The following is a 25791-nucleotide window of genomic DNA, read 5'->3' as shown; positions in this document are numbered from 1 at the left end:
CTTATGCAATATTCAAGAAACTCTTTAAGGATACTCCTGCCCCTTAAGATGGTATCAGAGAAGAACAAAATAAATTCAATTTCTAGTCAAACAGAAATCATATTTAATGATTTAATGAATACTCCATCATAAATTACTTAGCTAACTTATAAATGAAGAAAGTACTGAGAAATCAAATACAGCAATGTAACGTTAAAAAGGATAAACACACGAACATTTCTATAAACCTTACACTGAAGGAGCAAGTAATTTAAAACACTTAATACTTTGATCTGTAATTATAACCTTATATTCCTGTACATTCATAAGCCAGGACTTCCATAAATTACTTAACTCCTGTCTTGGTGAGAAATCATGGGAGGACTTTATAATGTACCTTTACTCATAATAATGCTCGCTCTAATAATGATGATGCTAATAGTAATGACCAACATGGTATAACTCTCTGCACATATGTCATTTAAGGATTAGAAAAAATTACCAGAATTTATATGTATTTATAGTTCACATATTATCTCATGTACAAATATACACACATATTGAATTTTTTTTGACTTCTAAAACCCTCTTTCACTCATTCACATTCTTTAGGTACCACAATTCTTCAACACAAATAGTCCTATGGCCTGTTCAGTAGGGTTAGAAACATACCCAGAAACGTACCCATATGCTCCTATAGGGTGGAAGTTTAAGACTTTTCTGAAAAAGTCTGAATCTCTGCTTGCTTATTTTGTTCACAAGGCACACATTAAAATTTGGTAATTTAATTAAGTTTGATCTGGGGTCAACTCAGTAGCACGTAGTCTATCTTAGAAATAACTTAAATCTACGACAAAGGGAGACACAAAGCTTTCAGAGAACCAAGCCGACCCTCTGAAAGTGAGGGAGAGTATGTATTAGAAGAGCCTGGATCAAAGATCCTAGGTCACGTTTGAATAGAGTCCATTAAGTAAAGATGATGTAAAAGTTTCCTGCAGGCTTTAAACCTGATAACAGATTGAATTTCTGTGTGACTTACTTGGCTGCTACTTGGTTGTGAGGCAAAGCTGTCACACAAAGGTCAAAGGACAGAGTACAAGTCACATACCAGGTTTCATAAGAGAGCCAGGACAGCTGGCAGGACAGCTGAACTCAAGCCGCCTTTTCTTTTTTACGTCTTTTTTCATGTCATCAGCTCCTGTTGTTGGGGGAATGGTACTGTGCAAAGAGTACTAAGCTTAGAGTTAGGAGACCAGGGATGGGGCCTGGCTTAACTGCCTGTCACTGCTCACTGTATCCTTAGGAACGTTACTTCGCTGAGCTTCAGCTCCCTCAGCTGTAAAATAGGGATGGTTGTGCACATCTTCACTGGTCACTGAGAGAGTCTAGAAAGACAATGAAGCGCTTTCTAAACACCAAAGCACACTTTACCAAAGGGTCATTAGTGGCATGTGAAACAAGGACACATCTTTAAACATTTTTAATATTTATATAGCCATACCAGCTTATATTAGAAAAATACAAAAAAATTATACCTATAATTTCGTATGTATTATATTTTAGAATAAGACTGAAAAGTTATTTGAAAGTGGCTCGAACGATGCCTAGTTCATAATATGAGTCCAAAAAGTCTTTGTTGATTAAATAAATAAGTAAATAAATAAGTAAATGAATCTGAATAAAATTTTAAACTAAGTAATAGTACAGGGAACATGCAACGTTATTTTTGGGTTTATTTTTGCAGAGAGGGGAAGAGGGAGAGGGAGAAAGAGAATCTTAAGCAGACTTCATGCCCAGGGGAGAACCTGACACAGGGCTCAATTTCAGTACCCTGAGATCATGACCTGAGCTGAAATTAAGAGTTGGACCCTTAACTGGCTGAATTACCCAGGAGCCCCTAAAGGAACACTGCATGCATTTTTCCTTTTTTTTACAGAGAGGTAGGGGTGGAGGGGGGAGGCAGGAGCAGGTAACTTTAGCTGAAGCCTGGGAAATACAGCCCTGAAGCAATAAGCAAATATGAGACATTTATTAGGTTCATTATTGTCAAACATTAATTAACATTAATTAAACAGTAAATATTTTAAAAAATCTTCCACCTGAAAAAGTCCTGCTAACTTAAGGGCAATATTGCAATATTTTTAAAATATTGACTTACCTGTGACAGTAAAGGATGAACCAAATTTTCCATCAGTAGTACTCATGGAAAAATTCCTAAAGTGAACCCCTTTTTTTTTTCAAATGAACTTACCAAATACACATTAATGATTTGTCTGTGGCATTATCTGAGGCTTTGTGTGTGCGTGTGTGTGTGTGTGTGTGTGTGTGTTTGTGCTTCCTTTCGTCTTTACTTGGGAAGCAGGGTTTTAATAGGAAAGTAGACTATAGGACTAGAGTAAATCTCTTCTAAATGTACAACAGAGTTCATATTGATCCACCACCCATACATGCAATTAAATGTTTTGGGCAAGCTCCTATTTCTAAACGTTTAAACGTTCGTATCAGAAGCATGTACCTGCCTCAGACCAAACTCCATTTGCTACTGTCCTTTTGAAAACTGTACCAACCAACTCAAGAACTCCGTGTGGGTCTCCGTTGTCTGTAAATGGAGATAAGCCTCCTTTTCCTTTTTATCCTTGTTCAGGGGGAAAAGGTTACAATATCCCACAGTTCACTTCAGGGACATTCACCATCTTACCTAAGCTTTTACTCTGTTTGGTCTTTTTGCTAATATTCACATTTTTTGTCTTACCCAGTTCTTCATTGTTACTATCTTCCAAATTTTCATCAGGCACTGACTTCATCAGCCTGGCTTTTATCCTGCACATTACTTCTCAATATCTTCCTCCCTTTTCAGGGCGATTCTGTTGCTACAGAGCATTGATCGCCCCTGCCATCCCACCAGCCACAAGGCAGCCCAAATACTGTGGTGGGTGATCAGGTGTAGAGACAAGGATTCATTCCCACCAGCAGTTAAGGAGATATATAAGGCAGGGGCAATACACAAAGCACACTTTCAACGGAGAATTATAATACCAAAGAATACAAACAACTAATGCTGGTAATCAAGCACAGAAAGAATGTTCTTCAAAGTAGAATGTTTAAACATCAAAAGAGAGCTCAAACTTCAGTTACACATCCCTATCCGATGGTCAGCTGTCTTTGGTTATGTTTCACACTGTCAAAACGTTTGTGTGTGTGTGTGTGTGACACTCACCTGACATATAGAAAGTGGACTGTCCCAAAATAAGTTTGGTTATGAGTTTTAAAAATGATGAGTTTTGTCTCATTTAAATGACTGACTATTCAGAGAAATATTTTTATCTCTACCTGCCAAATATAACTGCATGAAAAAAGGCAAAGTGTTATTCTAAAGAGAGAGCACCCTGCCCACTCCTTTTAAAAACACGTCTTCAGGGGCGCCTGGGGGGCTCAGTGGGTTAAGCCTCTGCCTTCGGCTCAGGTCATGATTCCGGGGTCCTGGGGTTGAGCCCCACATTGGGCTCTCTGCTTGGCAGGGAGCCTGCTTCCTCCCTCTCTCTGCCTGCCTCTCTGCCTACTTGTGATCTCTGTCAAATAAATAAATAAAATCTTAAAAAAAAAACCAAACACACGTCTTCATTTATTCATGTGCTGTTGCACTGAAATGTACAACTTTTCTGGGTAATCAGAGGTCTCTACCTGTCCAGCAACAACCAGCATTTCCCTGAAGAGAAACATTGTGGTGCCAGCCTAGATATAAATCCTTTCCTAAATTTGGCTCAAGTTAGAATACACATTTTATATAAGAGCAATGAAATATGAAGACCAATGGGAAATGTTCAAAAAGATTAAAAATTATGTACTAAAAAAAGAACTTTATTTTTCGATTATCACTTGAGTGTCACTACTTTTAAGCTAATTAATGTAAGATCAGAGAGGGCAGATGATAATTACAAAATATATTTCAGAAAACAGGGGCACTTTTCCTATTTTTAACTAATTACTGAAACAAGTACATAAAGATAACCATTTTCCTCCACAGTTGCAGTGGCTTAAAATGTTTGCATGCTGGGGTGCCTGGGTGCCTAAGTCAGTTAAGCGGCCACTCGTGATTTCAGCTCAGGTCATGATCTCGGTGTTCTGGGATTGAGCTCCCCATCAGACTCTGCACTCAGCAGGGAGTCTGCCGGAGACTCCCTCTTCCTCTGACCCCCCTTCCTGTGTGCGTGCTCTCTCTCTCAAATAAATAATCTTAAAAAAAATGTTTGCACTTTATGGTGGATAGGTGTAATGCCAGCGGAAGCCATTTCCCTTTCCAAGAATTCCCTAATACTGTGCCAAGAACTAGCAGTGCATTTCTCTGGCTGCGATGATGTACTGGAACACAGCACTGAGGTCTTATTCTTGGGCACTGAACCTTAACTATAAAGGATTCATGGTTCAGATAGAAACTTGCATCATTTATTTAGAAAAAATATGAATATCTTTCAGACCATCCTTCATTACAAACTGATAACCAAAGGAAGGAATGTATTAGAGAGTAAGGAGATACTACTTTTGGAACAGTGTAATACCGGATACATAATATTCTTTGGTGTTTCACATAGCTTCAATATTGGGACAGAGGTCCGTAGGGGCGATTAGCCCAACTTTCCATGGACTGTTAAACATCTCTACTCATTAATATTGTTGTATGTGTGGGGGTGGGGTAGGAAAGCAAAGGAAGAAACTCTGTGTTGGTATTTTTTAGAAACCTTGTTGGGAGAGGGAGTTTCAGGCTCACTGAACAAAGTGCTTGAAAATGCTTCCAAGTAGATCTCCTACTTGAAATGAACAGCTAATAATAAGTTATAATCAGATATGCCAATTTGTATGCAATGTGCTGAACTTCATTAAAAAATGGTTATAAACTATTTCATTCATTAAATATATTCATTATAATCCTCTCACCTCTACCTGTTTAGTAAATCCTTTTATTCATGCATAATGCTTAGGTAAACAATAACTAAACTCAAATCACCACAGTTCCGGAGTGGTGACAACCAAATTAACAAGGTTGTCTAACAAAAAGAACAGGGGCAAGGAGGCTAGTTTTTACTGAGACTCTTTTGTGTGCTGGATAATCTATTCATGGTATCTCATTTAACTCTTGAAACATCTTCTGAGTAGGAACTGATATTCCATTCCCACTTGAGAGGTGACGAGATGGCAGCTCAGGAAGATTAATACACCTACCCAGCAGCATTTAGGGAACAGATAGAGCTGGGATTAAGCTCATGTGAGAATGTCCAAAGCTCGTGCCTCTTTCTGCGTTCTCTCTAGTTCTCTGAAGACTATGTTCATACGGTGTTTGATGTTTTGAAATAAAACCTCTTAGGAAGCAATCACCAAAAGTGCAGGACAGTTCTAATGCATTATTAGTAATTCTGCTAGGCTTAATACCCCACCAAAGATGAACAATGCCTTCCTAAGATCATAAACTGACCAGGTCATTTACTATCATGACAGCCGGCTGAAGTATCAACTTAAGGACAACATGGACATCTCAGCCCCAAGCCGGTATCAGTGTTCCAGTCACAGCACTGATCTGTTCGTCCAGAGGCCACCCATGCAACCTAAAAGCAAGAGAGGTGCCCAGCTTACTTTGAATCAGTAATCCACAATCCTGTTAATTCATTACCTTTTAAAAAATTTTGCCTGCTTCTGAAAAGAATTTGAAGTGGTTTGGTGAGAACAAAGGCTGCAATAGAAAATAAATGATAGGTTTGTGCAATGTGGGGGGTGGGGAGAGATAAGATAATAAATCTACTCTAACACTTGAGTTAACATAGATTTTATCTGGAGGGATCTGACAGAATCTTGGATTAATTTACTTTGTGGACATGGAAATAGTATGAAAAACTGAGAATCTAAGAAGGTTTAAAATGATAATTTTAAAGAAAGAAATTTTAAGAAAATTGTTTACTAAACCTTTTCTTCTGAGATACTACAAAGATAAACACTAGGGGGATGCGGTTCCACATTCCACATTAGCAAGGTGGAATTAATTAGATTTTACTATAATAAACGCATTGATTATGAAGTCTGTCTGTCTCTTCCTCTCACTACTTTACTAAAATGTCATCCATTGCTACAGTATATAGAAGAGACCCTAACGTACTACTCACCTTTTTATTTATTTATTTTTTTTAAAGATTTATTTATTTATTTATTTGTCAGCGAGAGAGCGAGAGAGCGAGAGAGCGAGCACAGGCAGACAGAGTGAGAAGCAGGCTCCCTGCCGAGCAAGGAGCCCGATGTGGGACTCGATCCCAGGACGCTAGGATCATGACCTGAGCCGAAGGCAGCTGCTTAACCAACTGAGCCACCCAGGCGTCCCACTACTCACCTTTTTAAAAGCAGAAATCTGATTAGTAGTGCACAAGACTATATTTATGCAACATTGCTGAGAAGACTAAGGGGTTCTGTGTAAATAAAATTTACATCATGACCAGTTCGTTCACCAGACTGAGAGTATAAATTTTAAAAATCTTTTACTGGAAATCTTTTCAAATAGATCATGCTTTGTCTTACACAGATATTGAACATAGTTTAATGTTTTCTTGATGAACCAGGATTACCAAGACATCAAGCAAAGGCCATCTGGCTTGAAGTCAGACAGCCCTGTGTTTGAAATTTCACCTTTCCTGGTCTTATAAATTGAGAACACTGCTTGGCTTGCTGGGCATCATTAAATAAGGTATGAGGAAGCCCTTCCTTTGTTTTGTGAACTATAGAAGAAAAAAGAGTGCTTGTGAAATAGTACTTTGTTTCATTTTTTTAATGTGCAAAAGTGAGGGGGGGGGGTTCCTGAAAAGGCCAGAGGTTTTTAAAAATGTTAAGTGCCCTAGAGCTTTTAAGGCTGTTATACCTTCCTTTTTAATGATAGATAAATATTTCATGTGTTACCATTAATATTTTATTATATGTTTTCAGTTTTGTACCTCCAAATGTGTGCTTTAAATTATTTTTTTGAATTACTAAAAATATTCTTGGTGTATCGTGATATCAAAGTTTTGATATTAAGGTTGTCAGGATGCAAAATTACAGTGTCAGATGGTGGGGGGTGAGGGGAGTATTTGAGGTGACAGAAACAATTTTATGTTCCCTGTTAAGAAATTCATCTACTGCCTCCAATAAGGAAGAAGAATCTGGATTTTAAAAAAGGCTTATTAGTGTACAGTGAGTGAAAACCAGTTGCTTATTTAAATGAAGCAAAATAAATGTTTCTTGGATTCTCAGATAATGATTTTTTTAAAAGTGTATCTCCCCAAACATCAGTGAGTAACTCAATCCCAGGAGTTTGCAAACACAGACTAATCAGAAGATTAAGACCATTGTTTAATGTGAAATGTGTTAAAAGTACATGCCTTTATTCTCCTGAGGACATAAAAGATATTTAGACAAGGCATTTAGGACAGGAAGAATGCTTCCAGGAAAGGGAGGCCACAATCTTTTCTTTCATTAAGCTTTTTGTAAAATGGCGCTTGGAAAAAGACTTGGTTTCATTTGCACAGAGATTGTGAAACAGTTCAGTGTCTACCTCTTCTATTTGGAGCTGTTCATTTACATCATAAAAGCCCAGTTTTGCTGTTTCTAATTACTTTTTTAATAAACTGTCAAAAATATTTAGGTTTATCAACTTAAAGAATGTTTTGTCTGGTCTCAGAGAGATTAGAGAATAAAATGTTTTGTGAGTAGGGGTATGGAATTCATTTTCTTATCAAACATAGAAACACTATGCCCAGAGTGTATCCTGACAAGTATATATTAGGCATCATAAGCAATGGGCTTAAGGACCTCCTGATCATTTGGAGAAAGACAATCTTTTTATTGTGCTGGCAAAAATGTTTTTGGTTTCCTGCCATTAAACCTAAGTGCAAGTGGAGGTTTGAACGGAGTTGAAATAGCTTTACATAAGATACTCTTTAAGGGAATAATACATATTTGTAAGAGTAATTTTTATTTCCTAAGGAGATGAAAAATTATGTTTCCTCATCATATGTGGGGAATGTGCATAAATATCTCCTCTTGGTCATATATACATTTTTCTATCTGCTTTAAACATTCTGTGTATTTCTTGCCTAGTAAGACAATTCTACCAATTGTGGGGTGGGCGGGAGGAACCCAGAAGACCCCTACTAATTTCTTCTAAATTGAATGGTGGTTTCATGGAGAAGTTTTCATTTAATTTGCATGATCAGATTGTGTTAAGTAGAACCAGACTGTGGGGTTAAACATTTCCATATGTTATAAAGGCCCAGAACATTTCCTGAAAGGAGACAGCATTCTGAACACGGATGTTACTTGCTCTTCCAGAAATGGCTGCAATTGCACCAGGTTTTACCCTCTCCTCAGCGCCATGTGTCCCATGCGAGCACATGGGGGAGATGGGGTCCCCCAGCACTTCCTGTTACCCTACCTCTGCCACACTCCTGGACTCCAAAGGCCACCAAATTTTTTCCCAGTCCTTACCACTTGCCTTCATCCTCTGTGTATGGAATGAAGAGTTAGGTACATGCAGGGAAGGAAGGCAGAATTAACAAAATTCTGGAAATCTGGTTCCTGGGTTAGAGGCCCTTGTGGGATCTACAAATGCTTCACAACTCACCCCTTGATATGACATTTTGGTGACTATAACCATCCCCTCTTCATTTTATGCTCCAGAAGTTTGTGAGACCTCAATGAGTCATGAAGAATCCTAATTTCAAATCCAAAGAATCCAAAGTGATGACAACAAAAAATAACAATTGATATCTGAACAAAGGTTAGTATTTGACAATGGATAAAGATTGGTATACCTTCCCTTCCTCGGGGCTTTGTTGACATGAATTGTGAACGTCGTCTTCTCTTACTAATTTTCCAGGCCAAGAAGTAAGTCCTTTGATTTGGCCCCAGACCAAGTCGCCAACGTTGAACGTCCTTGGCCTATAATGTATCAACTCATTTGAAGAAGGGGAATCTGGATTCCTTAGGTCATCTTCACTACTAATGCTTTTAGCGTCTGAAGGGCTAGGCACACACCCATTAATGCTTTTGGCATTAAAGTCTCCATTGTAATGGATGTAGTCTTTGACTAGAGAACTTTCCAAACTATTTGAGGAGCTTGGAGACTGCTCCTCTAGGACCAGGTCTTGCCTTGTGGTGCTCAGCAGCTCGCCAAAGCTCCGACTCTGTCGAGGTCTGTTCCCATTAATGTGTGCACATCTTTCCACAGTGTTCTCTAGTCTCTCCTTAAAACTCATCATAGTTCTTTTGTAGTTATTATACCTGAAATTTTCCTCCAGAATTTTATCCCCTTGACAGTTTCTTGGTGGTAACAGTACCGGGTGCTGTTCCCCAGGCAGAAATGGCAGTGTAGAGACATTGTTGGACCTCTCATGACAAGGACTACTGTGGATATGGCCTGGATGATCTAAAAATTCCTCACACTTCCACCTGTTTTGCTCCCCTCCAGGGCTTTGCTCCCCATCCCACTGTTTTTTGGATGTGTGGCAACTTGCTGACTTGAAATATTCAAACCCATCTCCTTCATTTGAGTTTTTCCCATGGTCCAGATTCCTGGGCAGCCGAGCCCCTCTTGCATTCCTCAGCCTACCATCATGATCGACACTGCCCATATTTCGTCCATGAATGACCGCACTGACAGCACTGGGGAGACTTAATGGGTCACCAATTGAGGCAGTGAAGGCACTCATGGCACTCAGAGCTGGAATGGGGCTGATCTGAGTTGTACTGTTGACTGCAGTGGTGATGACAACCTGCATCCCTTTGCTGGCTGCATCAACAACTGCTTTGTAAATGGCATCTACAGAAGCATCACCTTGGCCACTCACAACGAGGCCATCCTTCACCTGCTGACCAAGAGATGGGTCAATCCTCTGTTGCAGCTCGCAAGATGTATCTTGGAAAGGTGGAAGTGTAGTGTTTGGATTCTCAGGAAGTGCCGTGAGCCCCGGCTGAGTGCTTATTCTTTTGTTTAGGAGAGCTGCATCTTCCTGCATTCTCACCTTGAAGAAACAGACAGGAAGCAGTGAGAGAGAGAAAAGTTTTTAAAGACCTCAAAGAGAAAGACCATAAATGGCAAAATAATGTAGGCAAAACAATGAAAGGCAAACAAATGTAACAAGGAGAGAAATATAAAGAAAGGACAAGGCTCAAAACGAAACAAAAGTCACTCTGCATGGAAAAGTTTGTGCCTTGATTATATTTGGGTAGGTTTCTCTGGTTGAAATCATTTCACAGATTTTTTTTTTTTTTAAAGAATTCATCATTGGGGTGCTTGGGTGGCTCAGACAGTTGAGCGTCAGACTCTTGGTTTCGGCTCAGGTGGTGATCTGGGGGTCTTGGGATCAAGCCCCTGGTCAGGGCTCTGCGCTTAGTGGGGAGTCTGCTTCTCTCCTTCTCCCTCTGCTGCTCCCTCTGCTCATGCACTCTCTCCTTTCTTTCTAAAATATATATTTTTAAAAAATAAAAATAAAAGATGTATTTCTAAAATAGATAGAGAAATAAATAATTACATAAATAATAGAGAACTCATCATTACCAAATATTTTCTAGAAAAGTTAAAGTTGATGTGGTTGGACACAAACTGTTTTCGGGTAATGACTCCACATATTTAAGTGTCATTACAGGTTTCACAACTTGGGAATCCAAGAGAGAACCTAGTGAGTCACCAGCACTGCTCAAATGACAAAGGGAACCAAATTCTGAAAAGGGGTTCTAACTCACTGACATTTCTACTGAAATATAACATAAGCTAAAAGAAAATTCTCTCTCTCTCTCTCTCTCTCTATATATATATATATATACACACACACACACACTCTAACAATAAAATATTTCTGATACAAAATATGTTTTTGAAGACTTTAGATAGAATAGTGATATCTACTCCTTAACCTTACCCAGCTACTGACTGGGGGACACCACACACATGCTGTTAGCAGTGACAATGGCTCTGTATAGAAGTGATTCTTAACTGGGAAGGGAGGAAGGGAGGGAATGCCCAGCAGGTAAGAATATCAATGCTCAGGACAGAAAGGATGAGTGCAGTTGGAAAAAGTCCCCAAAATTATTCTAATCACACCAAGCCCACCTAGAAAGTGCTGCCCCAGCCCCTTGCTACTTTGGATTTTCCCCTCAACAATTTCTCCCTTCTTGTCTTCACATGCTTTCCCATTAAACCAGAACCAGGGATCCATCAGCCTATCCACGATGCTCTTGTTATTCTCCCCCTGTCTACACCTACCAGATAAAATCTCAATCTGGGATCAATTTAACTGCCTGCTTATCTATATCCACAGTGAGAAAGCTGAGTATCTGTCTAGGAATTTAGGGCTTTCAGCTGTAGCTGGGGGCTTATTGTTTCCATCAATCTGATGACCCTCTAGTTGGGTAACATTCTCCTTCACAGCTCTTCGTATCTTGATCCACTTCTTCAAGCCGGCTGCTCCACCATCTCTGGCACTATTCTTAGAGTACAACCTTACTAACAGAAAATGGGAGTTGATAGGTTAAGAATTCTTATAGTTCTTATACCCTGCTACTCCCTACCCCCTCACAGCACATACTTGTCTGCAACTATGCATGCCCCCAATCCTGCCCCGCTTCTCAGTGTAAGAGGGGCCTCTTCTGCTTTCTGAGGGTATCTTGGAAAGGCGCAAGTGTAGTGTTTGGATTCGAGCTCTGGATCCTAAGCACTCCTCAGGGATTTTGCCTCATTTGTTATCCCTTCCCTACATTATGTTCAATCTTCTCCACTTTTTTCTTTTGTTTTGGTTTTTGGCTCTTTCCTTTAGCACACAACCATGTGCATAGCTTCCGTGTTTTAAAAGGTTGCTTCAACCTACGTCTGCCTTGGGGCACCACCCTTTTACTCTTATGTTCCTCATCCTTAAGTGTTTGAAAGAGTAATCCACACCCTTTAATTCTTAACCTTTTCATCCTTCCATCCATTGCAACTCTCCTGTGCTCTTACCACTCCACTAAAACTGAATTCTACCCATTACTGGTGATGTCCTAAATCTAGGGGATTCTCTTCAGGCTTTATCTATTTGCTTGAGATTCTCAGTGACATGGCTGGGCACTTTCTCCTCCCTTCTAAATTATTTTATTACACAAGATGTGTCTGAATATTTTCTCACTGTCAAAAAAGATAAAAATGTTCTTTACCACTACTCCCCACCCACCCAAACCTGACTTTCCCAACCCACTCCAAGTCCATTTCCTTTCTCAGAAGTAATCAGTGCTGTAGTACATCCTTGCAGACACTTATGTTTAATATTTAAGGTGTGTAGGTATATATCTAGTTTTCTTTCCTTCCTTCTTTCACATAAATGGTATAGTATTTTAGTACTATTCTATAGTATTATAGTATTAAAGTTTTGCATTCTTGTGGATGTTTCCATATCAGTTATGTAAATCTACCTAAACATTATAAACTACTAGAAAGAGAGATATATTATATACATTTATACATATACATATAAATATATAAATAGTATATTTAGCCATTTCCAGACTGATGGACAATTAAGAGGTTTCTAATTTTTGCCACCACAAATCAAGTTGTAATGAACATTCTAGCATGTGCCCTTTTGTTCACATTGGAAGATTTCTCTAAAATAGATACAAAGAGGTTGAATTTCTGCATCAAAGGATATGTATATTTAAAAACCTGATGAACTATCAAATTAACCTCCAAAAGAACTATATCAGCATACAATCAGACCAACAATATATCTAAAAGAATCCATTTCCCCACACCACTGTGAGCAAGGGATATCAATCAATCTGATGGACACATTAGTGTTGTAATTTGTATATACTCTGATTACTCTTTTCATATGTTCATTAATAATTTATTTTTTGTTTTCTGTGAATTTTCTGTTCATATCTATTGCTCATTTTTCTAATCAATTATCTTTTTTCTTCCTGATTTGTAGGAGCTTTTTTCCTATAATGAATGTCAATTATTTGCTATTATTATGCAAGTATTTTCTGCCAGGTGCCACTTGTCTTTAAGTTCATTTAGAATGCCCTTATCATACAGAGATTTTGAAGTTTTATATATTCAACCCTATCACTTCTTTTCTTTTGGACTTCTTGATTTTGTGTCTTACTGAAAGAGCCTTCTCTACCTCAAGATTATTTTAAAAATACTTCTATATTTTCTCTTTATATTTATTAAGTGTTACTCTTTCTATCTCCTAATCTATCAGGAATGTATTCTGCTTGTATTCAGCTTGTAGAACTAAAAGGGAAGACTAAGTGGTTGAAGCCAGGGAGGGTGGTAAAAGCTGGGCCTGGTGAGTGAGGCTGAACCAGCAGGTGAAAGATACGGATTTCAGTCATGAGAGCAATGGAAACCACGAAAGGGTTTAAGAGGATCCTATGATCAGTTTCTTCTATCAGCTCTGAAAGGACCACTGAGATGCCTCAGACTAAATAAAATAACCTTCACGAAAAGACCGTAATGTTTAACAACATTCATTACCACAGTCAGTGGTGGCGAGAGAGCACATGACTTCCTTATCCCATTTCTTCTCCCCCAACTAAGTGTTTCAACAGACCTAGATATTGTTTACTATTCGAGGAACCCAGGGAAGGAGAGTACCTGAAAGTTCTGAAACAGACAAGCCATGGGGTTACTGTTAGCCGCACAAGGAATTGTGGGCTGTCCTTGAAATGCCTGCAGGTTCTGGTACCCCTGAAGAAGTTGCTGCTGCTGCTGCTGATTTGGAGGAAACATCTGATTGTTGTTTAACAGCGACTGCAGATGAGTCAGTTGATGGTTATTCAAAGAATTGTTTATTGAGGACATGTCACCTATAGTTTGAAAAACATAAAATGTAAGTCAATGTGATTCTTTGGAGATCCTATGCCTATCTTTGTATCTGAGGATTCCTGAAACAAAAACTGAAACCTAGACCTGACATGGTCATTCTTTTCTCTTTTTCTCCTCAATGTCTTACTAAGTGGTAAATAAAGAGGAGTTTTATTACTTAATTTTATCTTTCATAATTAGTTTTTTTATTTTAATTCTGGAGACACTACTTAGTCTTTGCTCTATCCATTAGCCAATCCCCATACACTGAGCTTCAAAGTTGTAGAATTCCTTTAAATTATTTTTGTTGAGCACTTGAAACTAAAGGTTGAAATTAATCCTAAAATGTTTTAGTAATCATGTCTTTGAGCAAATTGTTAAAATGAATGGGTCTGAATAGGGCTTATTTACAAAATTTTGTTCTCAAGCCACAGTCATCAATAAATACCACCAAATAAAATCAGATTTGGCCTAGAAAAACACACTTTGTTTTTAAGTAAAATGTTGGTCACCTAAAATTAAAATTGTAAAGAAAATAACAATACAAAAGAATTCATTGTCATAGTCATTAAAGTAAATGTTATACAATCAGACGGGATTAGTTGATAACTAAGTTTATATTCAGAATTCATGTTTAACTTGTTTGGAAATTACATTGAAATGATCTTGAAGACAATGTCATTGAAATTGTTTTGTAACTTGAAATATGCAAATCTGTAATCCTTTTTAAATGATTTAACTGTTGATTTCAATGGCAAATCAAACTAATAAACTATAGCAACTAGTTAACCATAAAATTAGTAAACTGGATTACAAAGGTGTCCATAAAATCTGAAGACATATTACTACTAATTTTTATGTACTGAAGATGCCCTTTTGGCAGTATCATTTTGCCTGTTTCCAGACTTTGCGGACACCATCTCTACACTTAATTTTAGAGTTACCTGCATGAGTCAGTTGGATATACTTGACATTATTTTCTAACCTTTTTGTGATAGAATAATCTACATGAAGGATTTTGTTTTTAAGCCACAACGTTCTAGACTCATACTGTATGAGGCAATCTAACAGCAGTGATTGAGACTGTCTGTTTCCCTGAATTTGGGCAAAGTTTATCTTTGAATGTTTTTATGCCTTGTTTCTTATTTTGCTGGATAAGCGTTTAGTTTTGTTATTTAGGGATCACCTGGAAAAAACACTTCCTCAATCTGTTTCCATCCACAGTGCAGCTGCTCATACTAACCCTGTGATGCCACACCAAATAAAATTCAAATAAAAGTTATTTTTAGGATGGACCTGTGCTTTATTGTTTGAAAAATAAGACTCTACTTGGCTTAAGGGAATCATAGGTAGGTTAGGTATAAGTGGCATCAGAATTAGAAGATCAGAGAAAGCAGATTAAAATGATATTTAGTACTGCTAGAATAGGGGAAAAGGAAAAAGTCATTTTCATGTTTGTATAACTATGGATGTGTGTGGGTGTTATTATATTTAGTTCCTTAAGCAAGCTGTGACATAACAAAAACATTTTTAAAAATAGTGTGACAAAATGGAGTTTTTAAAAAGGAGAAAATAGAATTAGAAAAACGTTTCTTTTTTAAAAATTTGTGAAAAAATTTAACTTACCAAGCAGACCTGTCCCCAGTAGAGGGTTAAGTAGCTGTGGCACCACAGAGTTACTGTTGAGTTTAGCTGGACCAGGTGTATTCCCAGCATTATTAGATATATTCAGCAATGTTTCTGCCATTGACACCACTGCTGTCCCACCAAGTGTTGAGACAGTCAGTGCTGCCACTGCTGATGATGTAGTGGTTGTGGTAGTGGTTGCCTGGGAGGAAGTTGCTATGGAAACCTCTGGATGATTAGCGGTGTTGGCGGATGCTGAGTTCAGGACACCTCCCAACAGCTGGGGATTCAAGGCCATTAATCCCGAGGCCCCAGTGACAGCTGGGAGGAACAGGGGGTTAAAAGTAGTGTCACTGCCTGCAAAGCTTGGTAAAGGGTTCCCCAGGGGGCTGGTTAAAAGGGTCTCAGCTCGGCTGTTCTCTGACTGATTGCTTGGCAAATGGTCTGGTGGGGCTGTCATCTGTGTTAATGAGGGTAAAGGGGTATTTTGCTGTTGCAAAAGATCTGAGATGGTCATATTGAAAGATGGCAGGGGAAGCATGGCAGCTGCTTGGGCTTGGTTCTGAAGCAGGGCTGCTAAGAGCTGAAAGTGAACAGGCTGCAATACCTGCCCATCCATGTCACCGGAGAGAAAAGCTAAAGCAGTGTTTACATTCGGGTTGAGAAAACCTAAAGGGTGGAGGTTGATCTCAGACTTGCCTTCTCCTGCTGAAGGCTGGAGGATATTTAATAGATTCTGGTTTAGGAGATGCTGTTGATTCACTGGCAAAGAGATAGGTAGAGAACTGAGGAGGCTGGGGTTCAAGGGGTGTGGAAGATGGTTGTTTGAAGTGCTGTTGGATGGAAAATGAAGTGCGTGCTCCTGGCCAACATAAGGAAAATCACTCCCAATAGGCAGCTGACTCTGCAGTGGGTTTCCAGCTGCGGTGGTAACTATGACGCCATCTTGAAGAACAGATGTTGTCTTTGTAATGGCAGGGTGGTTGGTGCCAGCTATGGCTATGGAGGATGATGGTCCTGAACCGCCTAAAATGAAGAAGGAAAAAAACCAAACCACTTATTAATTATGGATGTTAAGGAAGATGATCCCAAAATACATTAAGATACATTTCAATTAATTTGTTACAGGTCACCTTTGAGGAGTTAAGTCAGATTAATTGTCATCAGAGATGAGTTGGAATCTGTTAATAAAACTTAAGTTTAACTTTATACTTCCTAATCTGCTTTGAAAATACATATATTGAAGAAGTTTAGAAATACTAAAAAATATAAAGAAACAGCTCTTTCTAACTAACAAATAGCTTGTTTTTTACAAGTTGAACTAAGTGAAGAAAGAGGAATCTGTGTTGTAGCTCACTCAATTGGCTAGATAAAGGTAACAAGGCTTTATTTTTCAAAATATATTTTTTATTTAAGAAAATGTTTTTGGTCTTTATAATACTACCACTTGCTTTTAGCGAAAAAAAAAAAAAAGAATTAGAATATGCATGAGAGTACAAAGCAGAAAAGAAAAAATACCTATGGAGATAACTATTAATATGTTAGTGTATACCTCTTCAGGCTTTGCCCACCTGTATGTTTATACATATGCAGACATATATACACATATATTTTAACAAAAATGGAATTATGCTGTTTTGTAGTTTTTTTCTTTTATCAATATGTCTTGAATATCTTTCCATGTTAACTTCTGTTAACTTCTGAGCCATTTTACTACTATCATGTATCAATATTTAATCAGTCCACAGTTGTGGTTATTTGATTGTTTGTGATCAAATTATAATTACTATTGTAAGCAACACTCAATAAACATTCTTATTAACTCATCTTTGCCAATATGCTCAATTATTTTCCAAGGATAAATTCTTTAAAATGGGATTCCAGGGATAAAAGGGTTTATGTATTTTTAAAGCTTTGGATACATATTGTCAAACTGCCCTACAGCAAAGTTGATCAATACACATTCTATTTACATTTTTGTAAACAGTGTATGGCAGTGCTCATTTCTCACCGACACTGTATTTTATCATTATTTTTTAATCTTTGTCACTCTGATAGCATAAAGATACTCTGTATTTAGGATTCCTTAAATCAAACCAAATGCTACCATCCAAATAGCATTCTTAATCTTGAAAGTCTTACGCTAGTGATGAAAATTCAAGGAACTTAACATTTAAAAGTATAAACTTTCAGTTGTTTAGGATTATAATCGTTTTAGCTGTTCTAAATCCAAGCTGCACAACAGGATTACTACTTGGAGAACTTCAAACAAACAAACAAAGAAAGAAACAAACAAACATAACGCCTGGGCCCTATCCCAGAGCAGTTGAAAACATCTCCTAGGGTGCAGCCTGAACAGAAGTATTGTTTGCAATCACCCCTGGTGATCCAGATGCACAAGGGATGGGGTGGGAGAATCACATCCTGTTGAAAAGGAACCTTCAATCATTTTTTTTTTCATAGAAGGCCTTTCCCTATAGTGATGCATTATGTAATATATGTATTCAGCAAATACTGTTACAGGCTTATGCATTTAATTTTATATTAAACATGTATAGGATATCAAGAATAACATCAGTGTTATTGAAACTCTAAAGTAATTCAAATACTGTACTGCGGTGCTATGCCATAAGAAACTTTATATTTGACCATGTTACCATTGAGGCCTGTCCAAATACAAATATACAGAAATGTTTCCATAGTCCTAGTAGTACCACAAATATCATTTTATATTCTTGTTTTCTTCTAGCAGAATAACACCAAAATCTTTCCTTTTTCATATATAGACATTTGTATTAATCTTTTTAACCTTATAGTATATGGATTGATCATATTTATTGAACCATTCTTATAAAGTTTGGTATTTACACTTTCATGTTTTCATCATTATATATAACACAGGGATGAACATCTTGCTGCATACGATACTTTGCTACCTTTGAATTTTTCCTCAGGGAAAACTGGTATGATGGCATGATTGTTGTGAGAATCAAAAACAGGTAAATGAAAGGCTTGTAATGTGTAAAAGTCTCTACAAATAAAAGGAGCTATCGTTGTCAGTATTATTATTTACATTAGTAGTTGTAGTTAGTAGTGGTGATGTAGTAATAGTAATAAGTATACATCAGTATATCCAACACACCTACAATATCTTTATATTGCACAACTTTGCAATATTTCCCAGATGTCATTGTTTTTTTAAGTTCTCAGTGTTTCATTTAAAGAATGAGATTTTTAAAAAGAAACCTCTTTTCAAAAATATATAAATATTTATAAAATATTATCATGAAACAATTTCTATGTTCATGAAGAGTAGAGTAAGAACATTTTGAAAGCTGAAGTCGGCATATGGTATACAATTCTTTAAATGTTAATTTAGATTTGTAATAAAACAATGAACACCTTAAACATTTCATTGCTTCTGAAAGCTTGCTATTTCCATAAATAGGCACTATGCTTTATTTGCATTTGGAAGCCATCTTTTTAAACAAGCTAATAACAACTCTTATTTATTGGTAATCACTATCTGTAGCCTTTTTTCCTATCTGTTAACCAACAATGACGTATTTAAATGTACAGATCACCATTCCTCTAACCACAGTCAGAGGACCATTTTTCAAAATACTCTAGCAAGCCTTTATAGATGTAGGGTTTCCTTAGAAGTTTCTATTATTAATATTTTTGTCTTTTTTGTAAGAGAGAAGCATCCATATTTAGGATGCAAGAAAGTAGACATATGGGGACATTATTCTAAAAGCTCTTCATCTAAATATTCTTGAGGAATGACCATAAAGAAATATGGTTACTCTGTGTGTATTTTTGTATTACAAACAAGAAGCTGGTGAGCACCACAAGCTTCTTAAGGGTAATATGAAAATCAAGGCCTATTTTATATTTTCTCTAATTTTCAACAATAAACATGAATGCCCTGCTGAATAAGGGATAGAAATGGTGATACAAAACAACAACAACAAAAACAGCATGCTGCCCTTTTCTTGCAGGAAGTAGAGTTTAGGAAAAGTGATAAACACACAAATCTCCCTGTCTTTCTTTTTCCTTTCTCAAATACACACGTATTAAAGGCTTATATGAATCAGGAGATTTTAAAGCTCTGTTCATATAGCTAGTGAAACTATAATGCAAAATGCTAAGAGATTTAACAGGTATATAGCAAGAGGACAGTTGCAAAACTGTGTTAGGGTAAACTAAGCAAGTGGTAACATTTGATTGGGGATTTGAGAGTGGAAAAGGAGATAGAAAGGGCTTCCAAGTAGAAATAAGGTCATTAGAAAAAAAGACAAGGAGATAATAAGTGCATGGAGACATGTATTCTGAAAACAAAGAAATGTGACTGAAAATATTATATGCTGCCTTTTCACACACTCCTACCCTCCTACCATGGTTAAACCTGATGCCTCAAACAAGCAGCACAAAAATTCAAAATCATCTTTCTAAACCATTAAAGAAAAGGATCACTTCTTATTTCCAAGACCTAACACGGATCTCTAGCACATAGTTGGCATTCCAAAAATGTTGGTTGAATGAATCCATTAAGGTCATAAAATCTACATTCAACTTTCAGAAATCAGAGCTTTTGATGCTGTGTGTGTAGCATACATGTATGGGAAGTAAGGGAGGGTATACCACCCATTTGTGGAAAAAGTGAAAACTGACTTTACAGTATTGGTCCAAAGCCTGGAGATAAGGGACAGGCAAGGAGATTCATAGAATAGGACAAGTTTCTTTAGACTTCATGTGTTCCAGGGAGTTAAAATCCCCTTACTGAGGAAAAGGTCCATCCCCAAGTACACTGAGTTCTTCAAGTCACTCAGTAATGCTTGGGGTCATCCAAAGAGGACCTTGAATTTTTATATTTGGAGCAAAATTGGAGCTTACTTATTTCTGAACCACTTAATCTTGCATAGGCACTCTCTGGCAAAACTACTTCATAGCTCTGCCTAAAAACCATATGGTCTCTTGAAGCATGTGGGGAAAAATGTTTTCTTAAAGCTGAAATTTTTTTCCTAGCCAAGATGTTTAGTGCTTAAACTAATGAAAGGGACAGCTAAGTTTTTTCATTTTCTTTTCTTTTTTATTTTTTTTAAACAAACTATTCACTAAACATTTAGCAGTTAAACAACTAAAAGGCAGCTGGAGCCTGGAACAAGTTAGTAAGCTGGAAAAGTCCTTTAATTGGAAAAAATGATTATTTTACACCAGCCAGCAGCACCATGAGCTGGCATAATTTCTCTTTCTCATTGTCTGTTGTTTTTAATGAAGTCGGAGATAAGATTGGAAAGCCACTCAAACAAACTTTCCTGGTGTGAGATCACGTGCCTACACACCCAATCGGAGACTGAAATAAACCAGGACAATCAGGCAACAGCAGTGGTAGCTTGTCCAGTGGGGTAGATTTCTAGATATAAACAGTACTCTGTCCCCACATGTAATTTATGATGTGTGTGTGTGTGTGTGTGTGTGTGTGTGTGTGTGTATGTGTCTGTACCTACCTAAATAGCACCAGTAAATTTTTTTCTTAGGATTTGAAAGGATATTTTCCTACAATTACTAGTTTCATTCTTAAGGTCTTTTTCTACTTCATTAAAAAAAATTTGCTTTTTAAAATAAAGGTAATATCTACCACTTTAGATTTATTTCTCTTCTTTGTCACTGATATTCTTTAAGAAAAGTCATTGTTTATATTATGCTAAACACTTCTGTGGTCAGCTCTGAAGTATTAATATTGTTGTACACATCTCTGGATGTGCAGAGATGGCAAATGAACAAATACGGTTTTTAAATAAAGTCATTATACCATTTGATCTATATTTCTAATTTAGAATAAATATTACTTGATGTTAGAAAACTTTTTCTAGGTCAATATGCCCAAATTCTAAGTGAATATGCCCCAACACTGATTTTTATCCATAAAAAATTCAAGAACTAAGAAATGACTCATATAAAAGATATGCTTTCACCATTTGACCTTTATCATTTGCTTTGCCAAGTGTACTTTAAATGCAAACAAGGTCAATGGTAATCCTTAATAAAAATGAATGCTTGTAGAAGCAAGAGAAAACATCATGCCCTAGTGAGTCTAATAAATATAATTCACTCTTCAATCCCATGGAAATAGTAAAATCTTCTCCTCTATACTTAAAGGATTGATTTAAAAATATAAATAGAAAGATAACTTGTATGCGAAGTCTAGATCTTCCAACAAGACATTATTTTAATGGCATGGTATATGTATGTACAAAAGTACATTGATTTCTATCCTCATGTAAATCCCTAGCATTTCTTTACCAGAAGTAGGCAGGAAGACCTAGGGACTAGTGACTATTTCTTTCCTAAAAGGAAGAGGGGAGGGACCCCAAACCAAAGCACTCAAAGAGGAGAGAGGGAGGGGATTGATAGCAGCATCTTAGAAAATGCTCTCCACCGTTAACAGGGCAAACCCTCTGGGAAGGAGGAAAACCAGTGGAAGGGATGCGCCTTGAATACTGGAATATATCTGAGTCATCATCAAGATCAGTCTTGTGGTGCTAATGGAGTCTGACAAAAAAATAAAAGAGAGATGTGATTTTTTTTTTTGCTACTGATCATTTCTGTTTCCTTTCTTAACACATAGAATCACTCTGAAAACTGTTAGAATAAATGCAAAAATGCTTGAGATTTTCCATTGTTTATTCAACTAACCCAGTTTTGGGTTTTCTTACAAATGCTTCCTATCACGTTTTTAAAAATATGTATTTAAGGAAACAAATATTGAGAAATGAGATTAAATCCCTTGCTTGGTGGGGTATCTGCTGTCTGAATATGGGGGTAGAGTCACAGGTAAAATGCTTCAATATTCCATTTGGAAGTTCTAGCTCCTTATTTTGTTTAACGAGCAGAGCAAACTGAGTTTCTGAGTTATAAATACAGTTAACTTTGTATTCTTCCATTGTATACTACTATATCTGTAGTGCTAAAACAGTGCTTAGCACATACTAGGTACTCAATAAATATTTGCTGAGTTAATTATCTCAGGAATATTTTAAGACAGTTTAGAGGCCTATTTGGGCCTGCAAAACCAATTTAGCATGCTCCAACGATTATATTTTGATAAATGAAATAAAAAAATAAAAGAATACATTGTATAACTAGGGTATTATTTTGTACAAGCTGTTATGTATGAGTGCTGGGTCGTGTTCCATTAGCGGGTGATAAAATCATTTCATGACTGTTTTACAGAAAATAGAGTAAGATAGGAGACAGAATGGGATCAAAAAGATCACAGTGCATCACATATGATAAGAGTTTTTTAAAGGAAACTTGTTTTGTATTAAAAACATGCATCTAGTGGATTATAATGCAAGTTAATTTCTCACTGTAGGAGGCAGTACCAAAAGATTGAAAAACATTGCTTTAGAACCAGACCTCGGGTTGCTCAACTGTGGGGAAGATTCTATGGAGTTGTGGTCCAGGAAGCATATCTATCAGGCTATCTAGCATGAGAGGTGTCCTGTGGAGTTGTGCAGCACAAGAGTCCTGTTCTAGGGCCTCCGTGATAAATATACTCCCTTATACCTGTACCCATGGGTCTTGGACAGATACTCTGAAATTTCCTGGAGCAGCTCTCCCCCAAGAGTACCTCAGCAACTCCTTCACACTGTTGTTGCTTAGTTTCATTTTTAATCTTTAAGAAGGTGAGTTGTTGCTTTGAATTTTCAAGAATTATAATTCTTACAAAATAATGTTTACTCTACTCTTTGCTTGACTGGCATTAATGTGTTTGATGTAAGTTCCTATAAAGGACGAGCTCTATGATTTTATTTATCCAGTACTACCTGCATGTAGAAATGAAATGTTTTGATGATACCACAGAAATATTTTTAAGCATAATTTTAATGAGTGAAATTCTTGTAGAGTTAACATTTACTGCCTAGAGTTTGGGTACTTTTAAAGCTGCGTCAATGTTTTCGGACCACTTGATTTTAGTAAATAGTAGTTTAGGCATGTCCTAGAGAACTCAAGAATTTCTAGTGACTTCATTAAGTGAGTTCAGTGTATTGCAATGGAATAAAATTCTCCCAATGTGCACACTGGGGCAATTTATTTCTTGAAAGGTACAGAATAGATTATTGAATCAGCAAACATATCACACCACTCTGGGTTCTGTTTTCACCTTTGATTATACAGACTCCGTGTCTAAAGTCAAACATATTTCAACTCCTTTTGTTCACAAGGAAACATTAAACCTGGAATATGTAAACAAAACAAGGGGTGTAACCCTGATCATAGGAAACCTTCTTAAACAGCAAGACATTGTTGTAAAAATATCTTACAGCAAAGAAGACATGGCTCATATTGCAAAAACTTAACTGAAAGAACAGACATAGATTTTTATCACACAATCAAGAATTTAATAAGAGTTTTGGTATTTGGTTAAAAAACAGAGCAGAAGGCAACTCTGAACCTAGAAGCCTTGTGCATTAGATGAGGGATAAAATCTAAGTATTTAAAAATGTGGGTGAAAATACTTTTAATAGCAACTATTATTTATTCAGTCACAATCTTAAAGGAGCCTTTGCCCTTCTCCCCTCTGCATTATTCCCTGTAAGACTAAGAAATTATTTCTACACAAACTTCCCATATCCTGAGATGGCTAACTTATACACTATAACCCATCCTTGAGCATTTTTAATCCCATAATCTTTTTGCACCTGTAACTTCAAAAGTAGGGAATGACAATTTCCCTTTATTTATTTATTTATTTATTTATTATTTATTAACTTCTTTTTACTGGCATGTTCTGAGAATAAATACATAGAACAAAAAAACAAGCTCATTACTTTGCAGTCTTTTATCCAAAGTGTTCTTTTGTGGTCTCTATTTCATTTTCTTATACCTACCATATTAAAAGCTGTACTGAGTTTCAATCAAATGTATTCTGCGCTGAAAGAAAAACACTTTCTTTTCCAAAGTTTTAAAAAAATTTATAAATATCCATGAGCATATATTTATTCATAGGTTTATTTATATTCTTGTTAGTCAATATATCTCTTTAAGAGTTAAGGCAAATCAATGTTTGAGTTATTTTCTCTTCTGGTACAAATTCATACTCTGCCTCTTCAGAGGATTCTATTTTAATGTGGTTAGAAGAGTTGATTAAATATTTTTTATTAGAAAAAATAAGAGAATATAAAAGGGTTTTAAAGTGAAAAAGTTGTATTTCATGATTATCACCATAGAGAAGGTGAGGTTTAGTTATTAAGCTGGTGAGCAAAGTCGTCTAAATCTTTTTTGGTTCTTCGAAAATTGTGAAAAACCACAGGCCACAGGGACACTGACAGAACTCGGTCCTTGTCAGAGGCCAGGGTTCCTGGCATGTGTGGTTTTGTTCTCTGGCCAGGAAGTGGGCAGCAGGCAGGAGGCACGGGCCTGGTAAAATTTGCCAGGCAAGGGCACTTGCTTCTGGATTCCTCCCTAAACCAAATCACCACAGGACACGTGCTGGAACCATTGAAATGCTAAAACTTGGCTCTCTTCATAAATGGAAAGTTGCTTTAAATGTACACTACTGATGGATTTCAGAACATACCTGCATTCAGCAGTTTGAATGTTTGGACTGAGACTCAGGAACTTTGGGGTTTGGTTGCCAGATCCATCAGAGCTTTGCTTTACAACTTGAGGAATGTCAGCAAGTATCCTATCGGTCATTTTCTAAATCTGTTACATGGAAATATTAAACTTTACTTGTAATTTGATGTCCAAAAAGTTAATAGAAACCTGTAAATGTTACAATGCAAAGTGTTCAGAGAGCTTTCATGGGAAGGCAATTTCAAAACACCAAATAGAATTAATAAAGCCTTGTATAGTCTTAAATTTTAGAAAGATTTTCTAAGCATTTTATATTTTTTATCTGATTTTTTTTTCTTTTTTTTACTACCTCTGCCTCCAATTCCCATATTTGAGATGTAATACATTCTTAAGTATGTCCCATGGAATTCACATATAGGCCTTAAAAAAAAATCAGTGTTTGGGATGTTTATAATAGAAAAACTCTTTAGAAGAAGTTTCTGAAAATAAATTACCAATCAAATTAAGTGTTCTCAGAGCAGGTGATTTCTTCTCTTAATTGAAGCCTTACTGTAACAATTTTGAGCTGTTTAGGAGAGTGGGAAAAGGCACTGGATTGAGCCGGTCGCTTGAGTTCTGTCCAGGCTCCGTCACCACAGAGAAGAGTAGGACCATGTTCTTGTGGGGCTCTTTCCCTCTCACTGTGTTATCATGCTTCGAAGGGCAGAACTAGTACCTGCATAGTTGCCTCCTTCAAAGATCTACTGACACAT

The 25791-nt window shown here is 36.9% G+C and overlaps 1 protein-coding gene across 1 annotated transcript in view; it reads right to left on the bottom strand.

Annotated features, from left to right (window-relative positions):
* Positions 1-25791, bottom strand: part of MBD5 (methyl-CpG binding domain protein 5) — a 65539-nt gene that overhangs the window by 15193 nt on the left and 24555 nt on the right. Inside the window, exons 5-7 of the mRNA XM_080798142.1 lie at positions 15455-16480; positions 13619-13830; positions 8802-10010 (exon numbers count right to left, since the gene is read on the bottom strand). Coding sequence (XP_080654268.1) covers positions 8802-10010; positions 13619-13830; positions 15455-16480 — 2447 coding nt within the window. The remainder of the gene's footprint in view (positions 1-8801; positions 10011-13618; positions 13831-15454; positions 16481-25791) is intronic.

Source organism: Martes martes (genome assembly GCF_963455335.1).
Source record: "Martes martes genome assembly, chromosome: 3".
Lineage (NCBI taxonomy): Eukaryota > Metazoa > Chordata > Mammalia > Carnivora > Mustelidae > Martes > Martes martes.
Note: the sequence above shows the minus strand (reverse complement) of the source record. Positions and strands in the feature narration are given on the sequence as shown.